The 18,522-nt window shown below is 38.3% G+C and overlaps 1 protein-coding gene across 15 annotated transcripts in view; it reads right to left on the bottom strand.

The window, feature by feature from the left end:
• Ptprk (protein tyrosine phosphatase receptor type K) overlaps positions 1-17,528 on the bottom strand; it is a 522,697-nt gene extending 505,169 nt beyond the window's left edge. For all 15 annotated transcript variants that reach the window (XM_078019195.1, XM_078019197.1, XM_078019198.1 and 12 more), the window contains exon 1: positions 17,334-17,528. In XM_078019195.1, coding sequence (XP_077875321.1) covers positions 17,334-17,433 — 100 coding nt within the window. In that variant the 5' untranslated portion in view covers positions 17,434-17,528. The remainder of the gene's footprint in view (positions 1-17,333) is intronic.
• Between the last annotated feature and the right edge of the window lie 994 nt (positions 17,529-18,522).

The following is an 18,522-nucleotide window of genomic DNA, read 5'->3' as shown; positions in this document are numbered from 1 at the left end:
ACTCTCTGTACTACAACACTTAATACACACACACACACACACACACACACACACACACACTCACTCCTTTAATCAAAAGGAAAAAATTTACACATATTATATTCACACTACACCAATCACAAGAAATACCATGCTATATACTCTGGACTATAAAATAAGAATAGCTTAGTTTTAGACAGCAACTTCTTTTGGGCAGAGTTTAACAAACACATATAAAGCACAGGAATTTTTGTTTGACACTACATAAATCCTATCAAATGTTTTTTGGGACATGGAATATTCTTGTTTTATAGAAATAACCATAACAGGAGCAAGTAGTAAAGCAGCATTCAACAATTGCATATGACAAGGGTAGAGATTAAATGAAATTTAAGAATCAAGTGAAGTATACCAAAGTAACTATAACTATCATATTAGAAGTAACTGATTGAGTGGAAAATAATGATAAAATATCATTGAGCCCCAAACTCACATATAGCATTGAGATGAGAAACATATGCTTTCTTAAAAAAATAAAGAGTTTATAGATGTTAACAATTGCACATATACCAAAAAATCGATGAAAGCAACAATGCATAACAAGTTTGGATACAAACCTATTCACTTTTATTGACACATTTATTCTTCCAATATTTTTGAACAACTTAAATACCAGCTGTTCTTATGGACCACAAGAGATATGTTAGTACAAAGATAATATAATAATTTTCAGGTTATGTTTACTGGAAATCCACCATCTAATGTGTGACAGTCTGGGAAAATGGTGTTTAGTGTGAAAAATGTACATAATTTGAAAGCATTGAAAACCTGGCTTTGTGTGTAGTCTTAGTAGGGCTCTATGCTGACAGCCCTTAAGGAGAGCTTGAATAGTCATGCCAACACACCAAAGACAGTTATCATGTGCCATGCAGAAACTCAAGTAGAAAGTTAGTCTTCTTTGAGGGAATTTCCCCCCAAAATAGGCTTCAAAGTAAGTGAACCAAAAGTCTTTGGCATGAACATTTTATATCAACTTAAATCTTGTTGATACTAGACAATTGCCAATAGGTTTCAAATTAGAACAGACTTTTTACACTGGACTCTGTTCATTTGGGAAAATGTTATAGAAAGTTCTTAAAATTGAAAGGGGCTTACTCACTGGATTCCTTACACTCATATTCAAAATTATAATGCATGGAACAGTGTGATGCAACCAGCCCATACCAGCAGCTCCTGGCATCTACTATTATAATGTTCAAAAATTTTGTGAGCTGGTTGCTACTTACAGCCATTATTAAAATCAAATTACATAAGCCTATAGTTAAATAAATAATGTTAAGAATAGTGGCATCAACTAAAAACCATCACCTCCTAATTATTTTACTACAATCTCCATTTGGGGCTATTTTATTCTCTTGAATCTGTAAGCTGGAAATACTACATAATGGTGTAACTGTGCACCGCCTCCCAATTCAGTATTCAGTGATGTCACAGTGGTAGTTGAAAATCAGCCATGGTGGGAGTTACTTGCACCATGAAGACTGGCAAATTGTGAAGTCTGAATATTTTGAGCTGATTGTTAAACATTTACCATCAATATTGCTACTACATTGCCCATGTGCATTGTGTTCCCATTCTTAGGGATTTTTCTGAATGATAGCATTCTGACTCAGGAAGGATGAATTACCCGAGAAGTGAGTGAGTGACTGCCTTTATTGCACTCTATCATTGTACTTCCCACTTGAAATTATCTGTGGGGCCCTTTAATTCAGGGACTTTTTCATCTTTTTGTCCTCTATGCTGTATATACTGCCTGGCACAAAAGGGATAGGCATTTAATATTCGTGAATTTAGTCAGATGAACATGTAAAGAAATGAGACAAGCTCTGTCATATATATTTTGTTGAATGAAAAGGCCACTAGCTCACCCTCTCTAACTCTAATTGGGATCCTAATCAATCACATAAATGCACAAATCAATAACTCTTGCCTTAAAAAATGTTGCCAAAGAACACACTAAAAATTTAGACTGCTATCACTTGCTTTAACCAGCTCTAAATGATATTATATTTGACATACTGACATAAGTTCAAGTCACAATGTACAGAAAAAATAGATCCTTTTTTTCATTGCTCCAACTACAGACAATGCTTGATATAGCTATAATCCCAGCAATGGATGAGGCAATAAGTATTTCCAACTAAAAGGAAACTTCTAGAGCTTTCAAAACATCAGCCCCTAAAAAGGTAAATCCTGATGTGACATTCTGCCACTCCCTCCCCCAACCCTTAACTACACTAAACGCAACATAAGACATTCTTTTAAAAAAAAAAAAAATCACATGCTTTTCTAAAATGTGTTGGCAACTGGTGAAGTTTGTGGTGTAATTATGAATGAGTGCTGGGGTGGAAAGAATACTTGTATCCAATGACGTGCTGACTCCAAACTGAGGAAACTGCTGAGAGAAAAGGAAAGATCTCAGATGGATACTCAGACAAACAGGATGTAATTGCAAAATCCAAAGGATTACCCTATAGATTCTTGCGTCTAAACTAAAGGCGAAATTGCCTCAAAGCAATTTCCAGACTTCAGGTGAGATCTGCATTCCTGATTAAAAAACAGATAGGAAAGGACACAATCTACTTTGCAGAACATAAGAGACATAGCCTTAGAGCAAGCAATCACAGTACCTAGCTGACTCTAGAGCTATCTGCTCTAACCTCATGTGGTTATGGCTTTCTTCAATTCCCTAGTGCAAAAGGTTAGAAGTCACAGACCAAACCATGCTGGTTAGAATTAAGTTTCCCCAGTATGTTTTTGTGCATAAATTTGCTGTCTATTGTATAATGTTTTCATCCCATACGTGGGTCCTCCATTCTTGATTAATCATTTTCTAATTCAGTATCTTTTAGCTGTTGAGACAGACATATGAAGCAAATGGCTTTCCAAATAATAACTGAGTCATAATTTCAGACTTCAGGAAAAGTAGTATGCATACACTCTTAAGTAATTTTTCAAAGTTAAATGTGCCACAGAAGTTTTGGATTTTTTTTTAATGCTCCTTTTCATTAGGTCTGTGAAGCTGATCAAATAATGTATCAAAATAACAACATCTGAAGAAATGTTCAAGAAATTAAAAGCAAAATTTTAAATGAAGAGGAGCTTATGAAGACACTTGCTGCCCCTACAATCACAAAGACTTATTAGCAGAAGCATCTAGTCAGGGCACAAAGTAGCATTACTATGGTAAGTTAAATATTATAAAAGCATTATTTCAGTGAGATCCAAGCCTACAGTGAAAAGAACTTCTCAGCTAAGAAAGCTAACATAGCTGGAGAGCAAATATTTTCACAAGTATAACACAGGGAAAAAGGAAGTTGGTTTCAAATAAAACTAGAAAAGATATTATAAAACAGGTGAATGAGCACAAGACATCTGAAACTTGAGTAGAACACAAAATCCTGTCTAAGTTTAAAGAGGATTTCCTCTGCATCAACTAGCCAAAGAGCAACTCTCCAACTGACCTAACAAAGTCAAAAGCTTTGAGAGACCATAATGTCATGTGCCAGGACCAAACAAGGGTTTACCAAGTAGACAGAGACTTTAAAAGTTTGGGAGTTTAAATGGATGTGAAACTACCTCATTATTTTGTGAATTAAGTAAGATTAAATGACCAAGCAACCTTCAAAAAGAAACACAAAAATGTTATCTAAAATATACAGGTAAATGGATATTTTAAAAAGGAAGTGAACATTTGCTTAGCACATGTGTCAAGGGTAAATAGACTACTGATATCCTTTCCTCATTCTGTAACCTTTGGTGAAATAACATTCTTTAGGAGTTATAGAGATCTCTCTCTCTCTCTCGTATTTTTGCTTAATTCGAATTCCCTCATTTCTAAATCTGAGTGCTGCTTCTAGACAGGACATTAATCTCAGTGGCACAGACAATGCTTGAAGTGGCAGAGATTTCTCTCTTCAACTTTCGGGTCAATTCCCATTTTAATCTTATTCCCAATATAGGGTTATTATATTTTATCTGAGACCATATCTCTCCAAGGGATAAGGAGTCTTATGTATGCCAAATACTTCCAACTACCCCTTCTCCAATGTGCTTAAGAAATTTTAATGTATTTCCAAAGATCTTGGGAGTATTTTTATAACTAAAATTTAATTCTCTCACACACTAGCTCCCTCCTTGACCACTTCAATTTTGTTTCGCCATTCATCCAAGATTCTGATTCTTAGGAATATGTGTAAATTTGTTTCTTGTTTTCATAAACATTGAATTATGTTTTTGATAGTGCTGCCTGTGGTCTTTGTTAATCAGCATATTAAGTTGATTTATTTCTGTTATCCTATTATCTAGTCTCTGATGGTTTTATTTTAAAGTAAAAGATAATGCAGTTAGAGGTTTTAAAAGATAACAGCATGGGATTAGATATTCTGCAAACATTAGTTAATTTAGTCCAGCAATAATGATGATAATAATAATAGCTAATGTGAATGAATTTGATCTGTGTGCCAGGCACTCTTTAAAGCACTTCAATTCAGTAAAAGATAATGCAATCCTCAAAATGCACATCCAGAATAGGGACTTTCATTACCCCATTTTGCAGATGTGGAAACTAAAGGGAAGTGGTTAGATCATGCAGAAAAAAAAATCAGTGCCTTCATTCACACTCAGGCCGACTCCAGTGTCTATAGTCTTATACATTATGCAATATATGGAGATCAGCACTTGGGGGTCTTTTGCTTCAATATAAAATGGGCACAAAATATTAGTGACTCAACAAAAACAGTTTCCAAGTTTCCATTTTGAAACATGGGCTTATGTCATTTGGCAATTTTAATTTTTCTTGGGAAACACCACCATTAAGATAGAAATTCAAAATCTCTACTTTCTTGTAAGACATAGGGTATATTCCAATGTCAATACTGTTGTTGCCTTCATAATGACTAACCAAAGTGCCAAAGAGGATGCAGATTATGGCAGGGGCACTTAGGGGATGGTCACAGCCCACTCTCATCCAGGGCTGCCAGGTCTCTCTAGCAGGCAGTCTGTCATCCTCGTGGCTACTCAGGGCAATGGGCTCCATGGAAGCAGCAGCGAAAGAAGGTCTTTCAGAGTCCAGGCAAGGAAGGCAGTTCAGAGCAGCTGTAGATCACAGCAAATACGAATCTGCAGCTGTGCCGCCAGGAATTCTGCATATGAATGTTCCAGTTATATGAGTGCATTCATAGGCACTATGATCTAACAGGCTGCCCACCAGCCTTCTGGATCCTGGTTCTAGTAGGAGAGGTACTGACCAATAGCCTCCAGAAAACAAACATGTTCCCTCCCCGCTACTTTGTTTATACTTTGGATTATTCAACATTTGGAAAATTCCACTTGGTGGAATTTTACAATGCTGATGGCAAATTTTTGCATATTCTTCTTCTGCAAATGTTTGCTTTTCTGTGGGTAGTCTCAAAGATATGGGAAGACAGCTGGGTGAACTGGAATTGTCCTGGGCAAGTTCTGAAATAGACCAGCAAATTGTGAAAGACACAATTTGAGCCCAGAGACTTGTCAAGCCAAGGAGGTATGATCAGTTACAGAATAGCCCCAGGTTAATTGTGAATCACTAGATGTGAAACGATGCAAAGGTTACCATTCCCTAAGTCATGCAGTTATATCTGCTCCCCCTGCCTAGGGACACGTTTGGTTTATGAGTCAGCATGCCCAGACTGTGGTGCAACAGTGGCACATGATACATGCCCAGAGACACAGAGAGTGGGAGAATACACAAAGGGTTATAAACCTGATCAAAATCATACTCTCACTTCTTCATGAAAATATTTAAAAGGAAAAAAGTACACACAACCACAGTTCTTAAAACAAGTGTTTAATCTTCAATATGACTGTCTTATAATATGTCATCTTTACTGACATATGTGGAGAAAATACAAATATTATTTGGTAGCATTCATATTTACTCATATGTATATACGTGAAAATGAATAAGTGGAGTTGCACTTCGTGATATGTGACAGCAGTATTATCCACCTCACAAGAATGGTATGAACTTCTATTCATCATGCCAATTTCTCCCAAGTTTAAAAGGGCAATGCATAACTTAAATGTGAAAATATATGAAGCCTCCGTTGCTCTCATCTCTATTCTTCAGCATATACACTTTTTTTTGGTGCCTTCAATGATTGTTTATCTTTCACTGCTTTATATTCCTAACAAAAGTAATTCAAATTTTATGGTAGTTTACAATTATAGAAGGACTTCCACATATACTATTTATCTTACCTTTAAAAGTGTCTAATTGAATAACTAGACGTTAAAAAGATTCTTTATTGTCCTTTGCCCACTTTAGTGATAAGGAAATGAAGGGTCAAATAGAAAGGAATTACACACAGATGTCAAAAGGTGACAGAGCTAAGTCTGGAACCCAAGTCCTGCAGCTCTGTGTCCTAAAACAGCCTCCTACACAGAGCTCCAAACCCTTTTGCGCTCTCTGACCCAGGTCACAGCCAGTCCCTTCACCTCAGGTATTAATATATCTTAAAGCATTTAAAATAAGCCTAGACAAAGGAGCAATAATGAATCAATTCTACATAGGAATCTGATTCAATCTAGTACGGTTGTTAGGGAAAATAATGACAAACTTCATCATTCAGGACTCACAGTCATCACAACCAAACATAAACAAAGGAGAACAAAGGAGTCATGAAGACAACAATACAGGGAAAAAAAGATACTTTAGTATGTTTTTTATGACACTGTGAAAGGGAAACAAGATGAATCGTACAAACCTTCCTCCAAAACCACTATCTTCACCTCCAGATGCCAGGCCAACTTGTCTAGCCAAAGAAAGCCTGTTGGCATCCAGGAGTGCCAGGGAACCATTGTTTGGCTTAAACTGGCATAGCCATGGTCCTCAGTCCACCGTTTTAGTCCACTAGCACCATCTGTTTAACACACACTGGGCAGATCTCCCACTTTGAGAGGAGGTAGCTGAGCAAATGGCTGCATTATATTCAGTATTCAATATCTCAAATATTTCTTACAGCAACTCTTGCAAATGTTACTCAGAGATGGGATCAAAATTATACACAAACTCTACTTCTCCTCTAGTGCTTTTTAGACATTAAGTTTTCAAAGAGTGAAGAATTATAGGTTTTATTTATTTGTCATGGACTTAGTCTAAACTTTTGCCTTCTATTAAAATTAATATATACATACATATGTCTAAAAATACAAATATCTATAAATAAATCCTGTCAGGATACCTGAAAACCAAGCAGGTATCTAAGGTTTACATTTATACACATATGATTGTCACTTTGTATCTGGATTACTATTTCAATCAAAGTCAATCATGAAGTCAGATCTGTATTTGGAAATATTGTTTTAAAAATTCTGGCTACAGCTGGATGCAGGGGTACATGCCTATAATCCCAACTACTCCAGAGGCTGAGGCAGGAGGATCACAAGTTCACAACCAGCCTGGGCAACTTAGTAAGACCTGTATCAAAATAAAAAGGCCTGTGACTGTAGCTTAGTGCTAAGAGTGCCTCTGGGTTCAATCCCCATTACTAGAGAAATAAGTTAATAAATTCTGGATACAAACCAAAATAATTATAGATGATCCTAAAGAATAATTCTTTATATAAATAACCATAAAGCAAAATGACCTATATGTTGTAATAACACTGACCCGTATATTAAAATCTAGATTTTGAGCTCCAGTTCTTCCAGGATATATGACTCTGGGCAAATTATGTCAAATGAAGAGATGATTAATTTTAATATTGTCCTTATTCAACATTGAGGAAAGGAGAATAAAATAATAAAAATAGTAAAAAATCCATGCTTTTAAAGCAGTACTTAAAGGGAAAACCAAAAAGTAAAAACTTCCTAAATTATAATCATTTGATCTGTAATGCATACAAACTTCCCAGGCATGAATTGGTTCTTTTCTGGCTTCTTCTTTTCCATTTAGAAACTAAGGTTTAGGCCAGTGGATTCTCCTGGTGTTGCAAACTGATCCCGGTGTCCCTTCCCAAATACTTTCTTTCTTGCCTTCAGAGGGATTATAAAGATACACAAACGTTCCCTGATTCTTTTACTGCTCAAGCCTCATTTAATTCCATCTCAAGCACACACTGCAGTTTCCTTTCCAGAAGGCTCTTCCCCACCAGTGAATGGAATGAGGATCCACAGTTCCCTATCAATACACCTACAAGCTGGGTGGGGATCTAGTGCTAAATCCAGAATGCTGGACTAACCAATCTGCACAGGACCTTCCTGAAATCTGAGTGCCTGATTCAACAACTAGAGACCTGATCTGCTGGATTCAATAACAGTGAACCTCAGGGCCTTTTCACTTGTAACCAGTAGGTAAGCATTTCATGAATGAATTCAAACCTAGATTTTGTGGGGTGAGAGCTGCCATAACCATCTTGCTTCTCTAAGGAGCCTAAATGGCTCTGGAAGCCCCTCAAAGCTAAGTTGAGCAAGCAGAGAGAGAGATCATATTCCAGTGGAATAATGGGAGTTCCTAAATCAGGTTCCAGTTTGACTTGTCAATTGAGAAAGACAATAAATGCCCCTCTAGGATATGTCTAGGCTAGGTTGTATTTCTGCTTTTATGTAACAACAACAATAAAATGTCTAATCACTATGCATATGTGCCCATGTTCAATAATGAAGCTTGACTTGACTCGTTCCTCACATAACCACTTAGGGCAAGATATTAATACTTCACCCTCTCTGTCTGTTTGTACAATGGACATGATTCCAATTTAAAAGTTTTACTATAAGGAGTTGAAAATGGGTAAAGCACTGATCTTAAGGGCTGGCAGGTCACAGGCCCTCCAAAAAGGGTAGTTCCTATCATTGTCTCTGTGCTCACTTTTGGAAAAACTGTCCTCTTTAACATGTGAAAGAACAAATAACCCTAATTATTGGTAACAGGAATAAAAGTAGAGGCAGGAAAAAAGACAACCTTAGAATTTGGAGTAAAATTAGAAAAGTAACAAGTCAGTACATTATAACTCTTGAGGATATATGAAAGTGATTTTCAGAAGTTTTCCATTATTAGCTCTCCCCTTTGAGTAACCTGTCTTCAATAAGACCTTTTGCTTGAAATGTGAGTGTTAGAATTAAGTAAATACAAGGGTCATGTTGTCTATTTATTAATATAATAACTATGTTTTTTGAGTTTCGTGCAAAGTAAGTAGATTTTTATTTATAGTATAAAGATACAGAGAATGTGGCCATCTGTCATACCCAAATCCAGCTTATATCAAAATATGACCAATTATTATGGGTTAACATTAATTTATATTTGTTGCCTTTTAGTCCCTGAAATGCCAATGTCATTCTGCCAGTATTTTTCTGAATCACTAGTGAATGGCAAAAACAAATATACCAGTTGTGATTTAATCAGAGACCTCACTGTTGAAACAGCTAGCACCAGTAGACACATTTAGAATAGTAAATGGATAACAAAAAACACTTACAGGCTCATTAATAAGAAGGCAATTAGGTCTTCTGGGAAAATTCATTTTCTAAAAGAATGCTAAAGCAAGCTATAAAATGCAAGCAAAATTGTGTTTTGACATGAATAGTATACACTGTCTATTACATCATAATTTTTCTCTTGAGAAAACTGACAAGAATTCCTGTTCTTAAATATGAGCACGAAAGATAGTAAAAATAATACTAGTGATATTTAATGCATTCTACCTACTAACTCCCTTTCATTAAGTTTGACTGCCTTATAAATCAACTCCTTATTAAAAAGATCTTAGATTATACTGGAAGAAAAAAGAATTATAAAGCAAGAGACTAATAATGTTAAAAGGCAATGCTATTTCCTGTATCAATATAACATTATGCAAAGTAAAAATGATTTGCATATAGCACATTTGGTTCCTTCCATAGTATGTTTATCTCTAAACATTCTTATACAAAACACTCATAACCCAAACTACTTAAGACTTATTATTATTTTCTTATGAAATATTTACTTCATATTGTCTGAGGATTCTTAAAAAAAAGCCTATGTGATATTCTGATATGTCTGAAATGTGAAATTATAATAAAGTAAACATTGATAAGAATTATCAATACAGGGAAATTTGTTTCATGTCATAAGTAATCCTTTCACAACAGTCTTACAATTCTACAATAAAGTGCATGCGGCCATCTTTTTAAGCTCACTTTGACCTAGAGCAGTGATTCTTGAAATTAAACATTCAAAAACATTACTGAGGATTTTTACTAAAATACAAATTCTGACCAGTAAGTCTGGCATTGGTTCTGATCACAAATCATCACAAGTTCCCAGGTGCTGCTGCTGTTGATCCATGAACCACAATTCAAGTAGCAAAATCCTAGGGCAACTTGCAGTGCAGGAATCTAGTGGCCATAAAGCAATCAGCCATCCCCGCCCCCCACCCCTGTGGGTGGTAGTAAGGACCCTAGAAAGGCTTCCTCTCTTCTTTTGAATTTGCTGAATGACCCAAGGCAAGTCACTACAAGAAGCTGTGACAAGAACACCACCTAAGCAGCTGCTGGGTCACTAACTGTCCAGCTAGAATTAGGAGAATTTCTGGGGCTGTTCAGCTGCTGCCTTGAACAGGGTTTGAGGAATCAGCCTGAGCAGCTGGTTAAGGAATAGAATTCATTTGGAAGGGTTTATATAAATAGATCCCAATCTGAAAGAAGATTTATTATTCTCTCATTAAAAAGTAGAGAATGGGACTGGGGTTGTGGCTCAGTGGTACAGTGCTCACCTAGCATACGTGAGACACTGGGTTCTATCCTCAGCACCACATAAAAATACACAAATAAAAAATAGAGATATTGTGTCCATCTACAACTAAAAAAATATTTTTAAAAAAGCACAGGAGAGACTGAGGTAGGGAAGGACAGACTATATACTTACTTTATTTTCCATTTCAGTTTCTTCAACTACAGAAAAATAATGGCCCATTATCCACAGTCTTCCAAATAATATAAAGTGTGGATCCTATCCCCCAACGCCTGTAGCTCCTTTTGAATCTGGAACTTGGGACAATAAAGTACTATCACTGTTAAGATACAACCAGTTTTCAGCTTTCCCAACAAAATTAATGCAAGCAATAACTCAACTATATACTATATCATTTAACTTTATTTCTGAATTTCTCTTATTAAAAATGCTATAATGACACCTGAAGAAGAATTTACTGAGCACTGCTCACTTCATCATTTTTTAAAAAATATTTATTCTTAAGTTGTTTTTTAGTAGTTGGGCACAATACCTTTATTTCATTTTTTTATTTTTATGTGGTGCTGAGGATCAAACCCAGGGCCTTGCACATGCTAAGCGAGTGCTCTACCACTGAGCCACAACCCCATCATTTCTATTAACAGAACTCAACAATTCAAGCAGAAACACAAATTATTTCATTGGGACTACTTAATTTGCTCCTAAAACAACTATAAGTAAAATAAGCCGATTAGAATTTTTATGGATTATCAACACACAAAGAAGAGCACCAAAAACTTCAACCAGAGTCAAGTGGAAAAGCACCAGTGCTCCGCCACAGAATCAATATGAGCCTCACATCCCAGGCCTGGTGTCTTTCCAGAGCCTCAACAATCTGGAAAACTTCGGAACACCAAGTTTTTAAATTATGTAAATTCAGTTTTTATTACCAATATATTAACTGTAAATCCAAAGAATTACCACAAGAATCTAAAAGGAAAATAAACACACCTCTCACAGAACTTATAAAACTTCTTATTTGCACCTACATTCTTTAAGAGTGTTTTCATAAAACACATTGGCACTAAGATGAAGCATCAAGTTTGTGAACTGTCTACCTCAGAATTCACACTGTAAACATTCAAACAATTTTAAAGAAGTTTACAAAGTGTAGTTATATGTAATTTATTTCACTTATCTCAAAATAATCAGCCAATGTAGTATTCTAGTTTTCTATTCCCATTTACAAAATGAAACATAAAGTCTCTCTTTCATTCACAGACAGGTAAGCATAACAAATAAACATTCTGTGACATTAAAAGATTATTTCATAGATATGGAAGTTTGCTTTTGACTTCAGCTGAAATAAATAAGTAGCCTGACTGATACATTATTCACTTTGTTATCAAATACCATTTAAAGATATATCATGAATTGATATGTCTTGTACTATTTTTCAGTAACTATCACAAACAGCATGAATTCTGATGAAAAAACAAGTCATGTTCAAAAGCAATTACAACCTTTTTTAGGTAGAGAAACATCATTTGATAAAAGAACACAGACCAGATACATATGATCAAAGGGTAGAGTCTGAGAGGAATACACAGAGGGAAATTTTGCATTGACTGAATAAGAAATGAATCTGTTTGGACAAAGGCAAAGGCTGATTCCAATAAACAAGTCAAAAATAGGACTTTTTTCTCTCTTCCGAAATTAAGAGATCAAACACACACATACACACACATACAATCCCTGTGTTCTTTGTTTTGTCTGTAAGAACAATCTGTAAACTCTCTTGATGTTTCCTGTTCTCAATCTTCCAACATTCCTCTTCCTGCCCTTCATGAAGAGCAAATAAGGGAAGTGGGAACAGCACAAATCCAAATTTAGTATGATTCACTCTCTTCAATAACACCTGGAGTAAACTAGTACAATGCACTTCAAAAATATTAGTAGAAACCAATACATCTCCTTTATATGAAATAATGCTGCATGCCTGTATATTTAAGGCCATAAAATAAGTAATCGACCATCATTGCTGGACATATGAGATTGGGTGGGAGAATTGGCATTGGCCTTGGGTAGTAAATAGTCTTATTGCCAATTTTTGAGAATATATCTGGTTCCAAAAGAAAACACATAGGTTATAGTTTTGTATATAAGTATGTGGGACTTTTTTGTTACTAGAAGACTGGGAAGAATTGTGGGAGAAGGGTGGAGTAGCAGAGATGTTGATTTTTTTTTCAAATTCACAAAGAGAAGAGCTGTCAACAGCACACATGCTAATACCCAAATAGCAGCCAAACCTGCATCTTTCCGTCTGGGCAGGCCAGACACAAATGATATCTCGCAATCTAGGAAAATCAGCAGTCAGATATTAGGGGACTAGAGAGAGGAAAATCAATCCCAGAAATGTCCATTTACATATCATTACTCCTGGTTAGAATCTGGAGTTTGAAGGCACAGAGGCACCAGGGGTTGCTGGCCAATCAAAACCAGAAAAGTAAAAGGCAAACCTTAAAACAAGCAAGCTACAGTTTATCTTCCTAGTAGGAAATAAGCATAAGATCAATTAATTTTGTATCAGAGACAACAAGGAGTCAGACACAAGGAAAGTGGCACTGCTTAAATGAATTGCAAGGTCCTCAGGGATCAGCAGTGTAACCTGCCAGGAATGGCATCCAAGGCTGATCTTGAGCTGCATTTCCAGGCTCGAATCACACAAAAGAGACAATAGTCCCTCTCTAGGTCACTGATAAGACTGCATCTGAAAGCTGCATGTTATTCTCCACAGAAAGATGAAAAAGCTGAATCAACAGTTGAACAAATGGCTAAAGAAATTGATTTAAATTTTTTTTCCCATCGTTATAATACCAGGAAAGTTCATAGTGACTCTTCCACAGACTTAACTCATAAAAGGATCTACACAAGATAGGTAAATTAAAAATTTCTGAAGAGCAATATGCTGATACAATTATGGTAAGGGCCATTCTAGATGGTTTAGGTTTAACAGGGGATTAGCAAGGGCAGTGAAATGTGATGGATATCATTATCCAAAGTACATGTATGAAGACTCAAATTGGATGTTGACATATTTTATATATGAACAGATATAAAACATTGTGGTATATATATATATGTGCAATAAGAATTGTAATGCAAAAAAGTACATGCATAAAGGCCTAAATTGGCATGAACATACTCTATATACAAAGATGTGAAAAATTGTACTCTATGTGTGTAATAAGAATTGTAATGCATTCCACTGTCATGTATTTTTAAAAAAAATAAAATCAATAAAACTAAAAAAAATGATTAAAATGAATGACTGGCTGAATGAAACACACATGCATACACACACACACATACACACAGACACACACACACACACACACACACACACACACACACACATCCTGAACAGCCTGTAGTCACTAGGGAAAGAGTTCTCAGAGTTCAGGAACAGTAAATGAAGAACTAAAACTAAGGCATTTCAGCTACCTCAGTGGAAGAGGATATCTCAGGAATCTGCACAACTCTTTACAACTGACTATGCTGGTTCACATAATATTTCACTAGATCCTCATAAAAACTAGCTGGATAGGTCAGGACAGATATTATTATCCCCATTTTATAGAAGAGAAAGCTGAGTTTCCAAGTCACCCCATCTGTGACCAGTTTTATAACTTATCTGAGTCTTACAGAAAACTTTCTTACAAGATGATAGATAACCAAGAGATGATAGCTACACCACCCACTAAGTATATTTTATTGCCTCTTTGTATTTCTATGCCTCAGTTTTCCCAGATATAACAGATATAACACATGTGATTTAAAGTAACAAAGTAGATTAAAAGAGTGTAAGTTGATATTTACAGAAAGCTCTGCTTTGAAAGATGATTATCATGGAGCAGTTTTATACCTTAACTGGAAAAGTTAAGGAAAAGGCCATAATCAATAAAATATTTCTAAATTGTTATTTAAGCAAAGTAAATATAATTCTTAGTCTTTAAATTTTTATTAAGCTTTCTATATCAGTAAGTATATGACAATGTTGAAAAGTGGCAAACTAAACATATTAAGTTAGATTTAACTTATTTGGAAAAAAAAGCTATACTTGGAACATTACTTTCAGATTTTTAAAATGTTATTTAAATGTTCAAAAGTTCATCATTCAAACTAGAATTTTAAAAAATCAAAAAAGAATATGTCTTTAGTCTGTACTATATCTCTAATCCATGTCTTTGCACTAAATCTAAGTGGCTGTCATAAAATTTAAAGATGGTAAAATACCAAAAGATTTATGATAGCCAGAAAAAGGTAATATTTATAAAACAAACTTTTAATTTATGGAGAAATACAGATAGATTCACACTATGATTTTAAACTTTGGAAATAAAAGACATTCATTTGTGGGCATGTGTGTATATACTGATTGGAAATTTTTTCAGATACAATCCTGTGAGAATTACATTTATTAGGACTGTACATTCTGTTAATAAAATTTAACATAAAGTCAAATGTTATGTTTTGCCACTAAAGAAAAGCAGACATATTTAGCTAAATCACTTAGAACTGAATGTCTAAGACTACAGTTGTTCATTTGAGATATCTAACCTGCAGGTATTAGAAAAGCACTTCTGCATTTTGTGCTGGAAGAAATTTAATATTTACTTGCTCAGGAAAAGATAAATAACACTTCAGAGGAGAAAAAGTTTCTTTACTATAAAAATGTCCATCAGCTGTTGAGACATTAAGTTACAATTCTTGAATACATGTGAGTTTAATCATACAACTGGTAGAGTTCAAACTTTCAATTAACAAACTACATGTCTTTTCAAGCATAGGCTCTCCGTGGAGTGACAAACACTGTGCAGAAATCAATACTCTCTCCAACTTGCCTGAATATAATGAGTCACATCAAGCATGGTTCCAATACTAACAGGCATTGTATGTCAGAGATGCATGCAGTGATGCTTAATCCAAAGAGAATTTAATTAAACCACCAGATCACTCATTGCATAGAGCTGTTGCCCTCTGTGCCCATCGAATGAATATATATATATATTCATACACACACACACACACACACACACACACACACACACACACACACACGGCTTTCCTTGTGCGTGCTATCATTTCATAACCTTTGCCAGGGTGGACGGTACAAGCTGCCACCTAAGTCTGTTGCAGTTCTAAGGGGCGAGTGAAATGCAGACGGAAAGTAAATAAATGATTGCTCTGGAAAACAATGTGAGTTTATTTCCAGGAAACCGGGCAGCCTCAACAATGAAAGAAACTGTCAAGTACAAAATAAGTTCTTTCTCCGTATCCTGTGGGCTCAGCCAGGAGCTCGGCTGTCGCTTTTCCCCCTTTTCTCCATCACCTCTCGGCCACCTTGGCGTTTCCATCTGCACCGCGAACCAAGGCAGCAGATGCGCCCGCCAGCCAAGCTGAGCGGGGTGGGTTAGGCAGAAAAGTTGTCATAATCCGCGGGAGGCAGAAGAGCGCCCGGGAGCCCGCTCCCCAGCGTCCACCTGGTGAAACTTCAGAGCCCCCAGAGGAGAGAAGGATAGAAGCAACCAACCAAAGGAAAGAATAACAAAACTGGAAGAGAACAGAGGACGGATCCAGGAGAGCAGGGGTCACGGACTCATTTGAATGGCTTTACTTAGAAAGCAAAGGGCTAACATAAAAGACTTGCTCTCATCCCTCTTTTAGGGTTCCCCAGGCGGACAGTAGTTGTTTAGCGCACCCATCAAACAGGCTGGCTCTGAGAGGTGCGGAACCAGCTTCTCCTTGGATTTAAGGAAGAGCGGGCTCCCACACGCGGCTCAGGATTCTCGGACTGGGCTCCCAGACCTCGCTGCACAGGACGACTCTGCTCAGATCCTTAGAATCAAAACATCTTAAAAGACTCGGCCAACAAACACATATCCCAAGCGGTGCCCTAGCCCACAGGACAAAACCAGGAGCAACACTACGCTGGGGGAGGAGAATGGGGACTAGAGGAGAGACGGGGAAGTAGTTGGACAAGAGTCCAGGAAGGTTATTCCCGGGACAAAAAGCACCTGGCAAAGAGCGCCGAGGTCAGTGCCTTTGCGTCTCCACGTTTCTGACAATGGCTTCCCGGGGAATTTTGTGAACACTCTGGTGGCAGACAGCAACTAGCCCGCACCGCGAGCAACAGAGCAGTTGTCCCCGGAGTCCTAACTACTTTTTCTTTCTCTCCTCCACTAACCCAGTGCAGCCTGCGCTGGGCACCGAGGCCACTAGTTCCACACACTCCAGCACAGCGGTGCCAATCTGCGCCCCGAGACAGCCTCAGGGAAGAACAATGGGTCGCCAAGACCAAAGTTACCTGCGCCAAGTGGCGCCCAGCTCAGTGCCCCGCGTCTCACCTGGCACAAACTCCGGGGACATCTCTTCCTCTATCCAGGGACCGCCTCACCCCAGAGGGCCAGGAAAGCTTCCCCCAAATCCTTGCCCCCGGCCCAGGCAAGGAGCCAGATCCACGTCTCACAAGCCAGGGCTGGGGGACATTTGTCGGAGCTCCGGACACCCAACCCAACCGCGCGCCACCCGGGACACTCACCTGCAGAGAACTGGCCTTGGGCGGACCCCAGAAGAGGCCAAGGGGAGAGGAGCAAGAGCGCCACAAAAGCAGGCAGTGCCGCCGCCGCCGCCGAATCCATGTCGAGTTTGGGAGAAGTTTCAAGCAGCTTTGCAAAGAGCTGCAGGGGGATGGCTGAGAAATCCACGACGGAGCAGGGAGCTGGGCCTCCCAGGCTCAGGGCGGAGAGTCCACAGCCGCCCGCCAACACTTTTTCCTTCTTCGCAGAAACCCAACTACCTCGGGGGCGAAAGCGTCTCCCGCGCCGCCGGCCGGCCGCAGCCGCAGCTCTCCATGCTCGGCGGAGGCTGCTCCTGTTAGTCAAGAGTTACTTTGCTCGGGGAGGGACGGGGGCGGAGCCTGGGGTGACGTCGCCCCGCGGGCTCCGGGCGCTTCTGAGGAATGCGGGCTCGGGCTCGGGCTCGGGCTCCGCGCCGCCGCCGCCTCCTGCCTGAGAGACGCGCGCCAGCCTCGGCCGCGCGCTCCGTGCCCCGCGCCACTCGCTGCCTTTGTTCGCCGCCGGAGCCCGGCCGCCCGCGGCCGCTCGGAAGCAGCGAGCGGGAAAGGGGAGACAGCGCAGCTCGCCGACCTGCTCCAGAAATCCGAGTTTGAGAGGCGAGTTTGTAAACAGGGTGGCCGGATTCCCGAGGTCGAGCGCAGGAGACAGACCACAGCCGCCCCAGGAGAGGTGTCCGGGGGTTATGTCACCAAGGCTGCGGTCCCACCAGAGTGGTTGCCGGTAGGAAGAAAGGGGACTGTGGAAGCAATCCCTAAGGCAATATCGACCTACAGGGGAAATTTAGTTTCTTATTCATGCAATAAGGAATAAGACACTCCACCCCCATTAAAAAAAACTTGTTGTTCCTTGTTCGTATAATAAATAAAACTTGGACCAGAATAAAATGCTCGGTAACTTTCCAGTGTGAACAGCTGGCGTGTCTCGTTTCTGATTTATTTGTCATTTGCCAAATATTTGAATTTACTTTCTGCTTCACTGACTTTGCTTCTTGTTCTGAAACCTTCTGGCCTCTTTCCACTTCTCCATCACCTAAGAATTGCATCAGGTCTCATTATATTCTTTCCTTTCATACAGGTCTAATGGAATAGAAAAGGTTTGGGGATTTTTAAAAAATATCTCGTAGGTATTTAAGACGTAAGTATTTAACAAAAC

Source organism: Ictidomys tridecemlineatus, chromosome 8 (genome assembly GCF_052094955.1).
Source record: "Ictidomys tridecemlineatus isolate mIctTri1 chromosome 8, mIctTri1.hap1, whole genome shotgun sequence".
Classification (NCBI taxonomy): domain Eukaryota; kingdom Metazoa; phylum Chordata; class Mammalia; order Rodentia; family Sciuridae; genus Ictidomys; species Ictidomys tridecemlineatus.
This window is presented reverse-complemented; position numbering and strand designations above follow the sequence as displayed.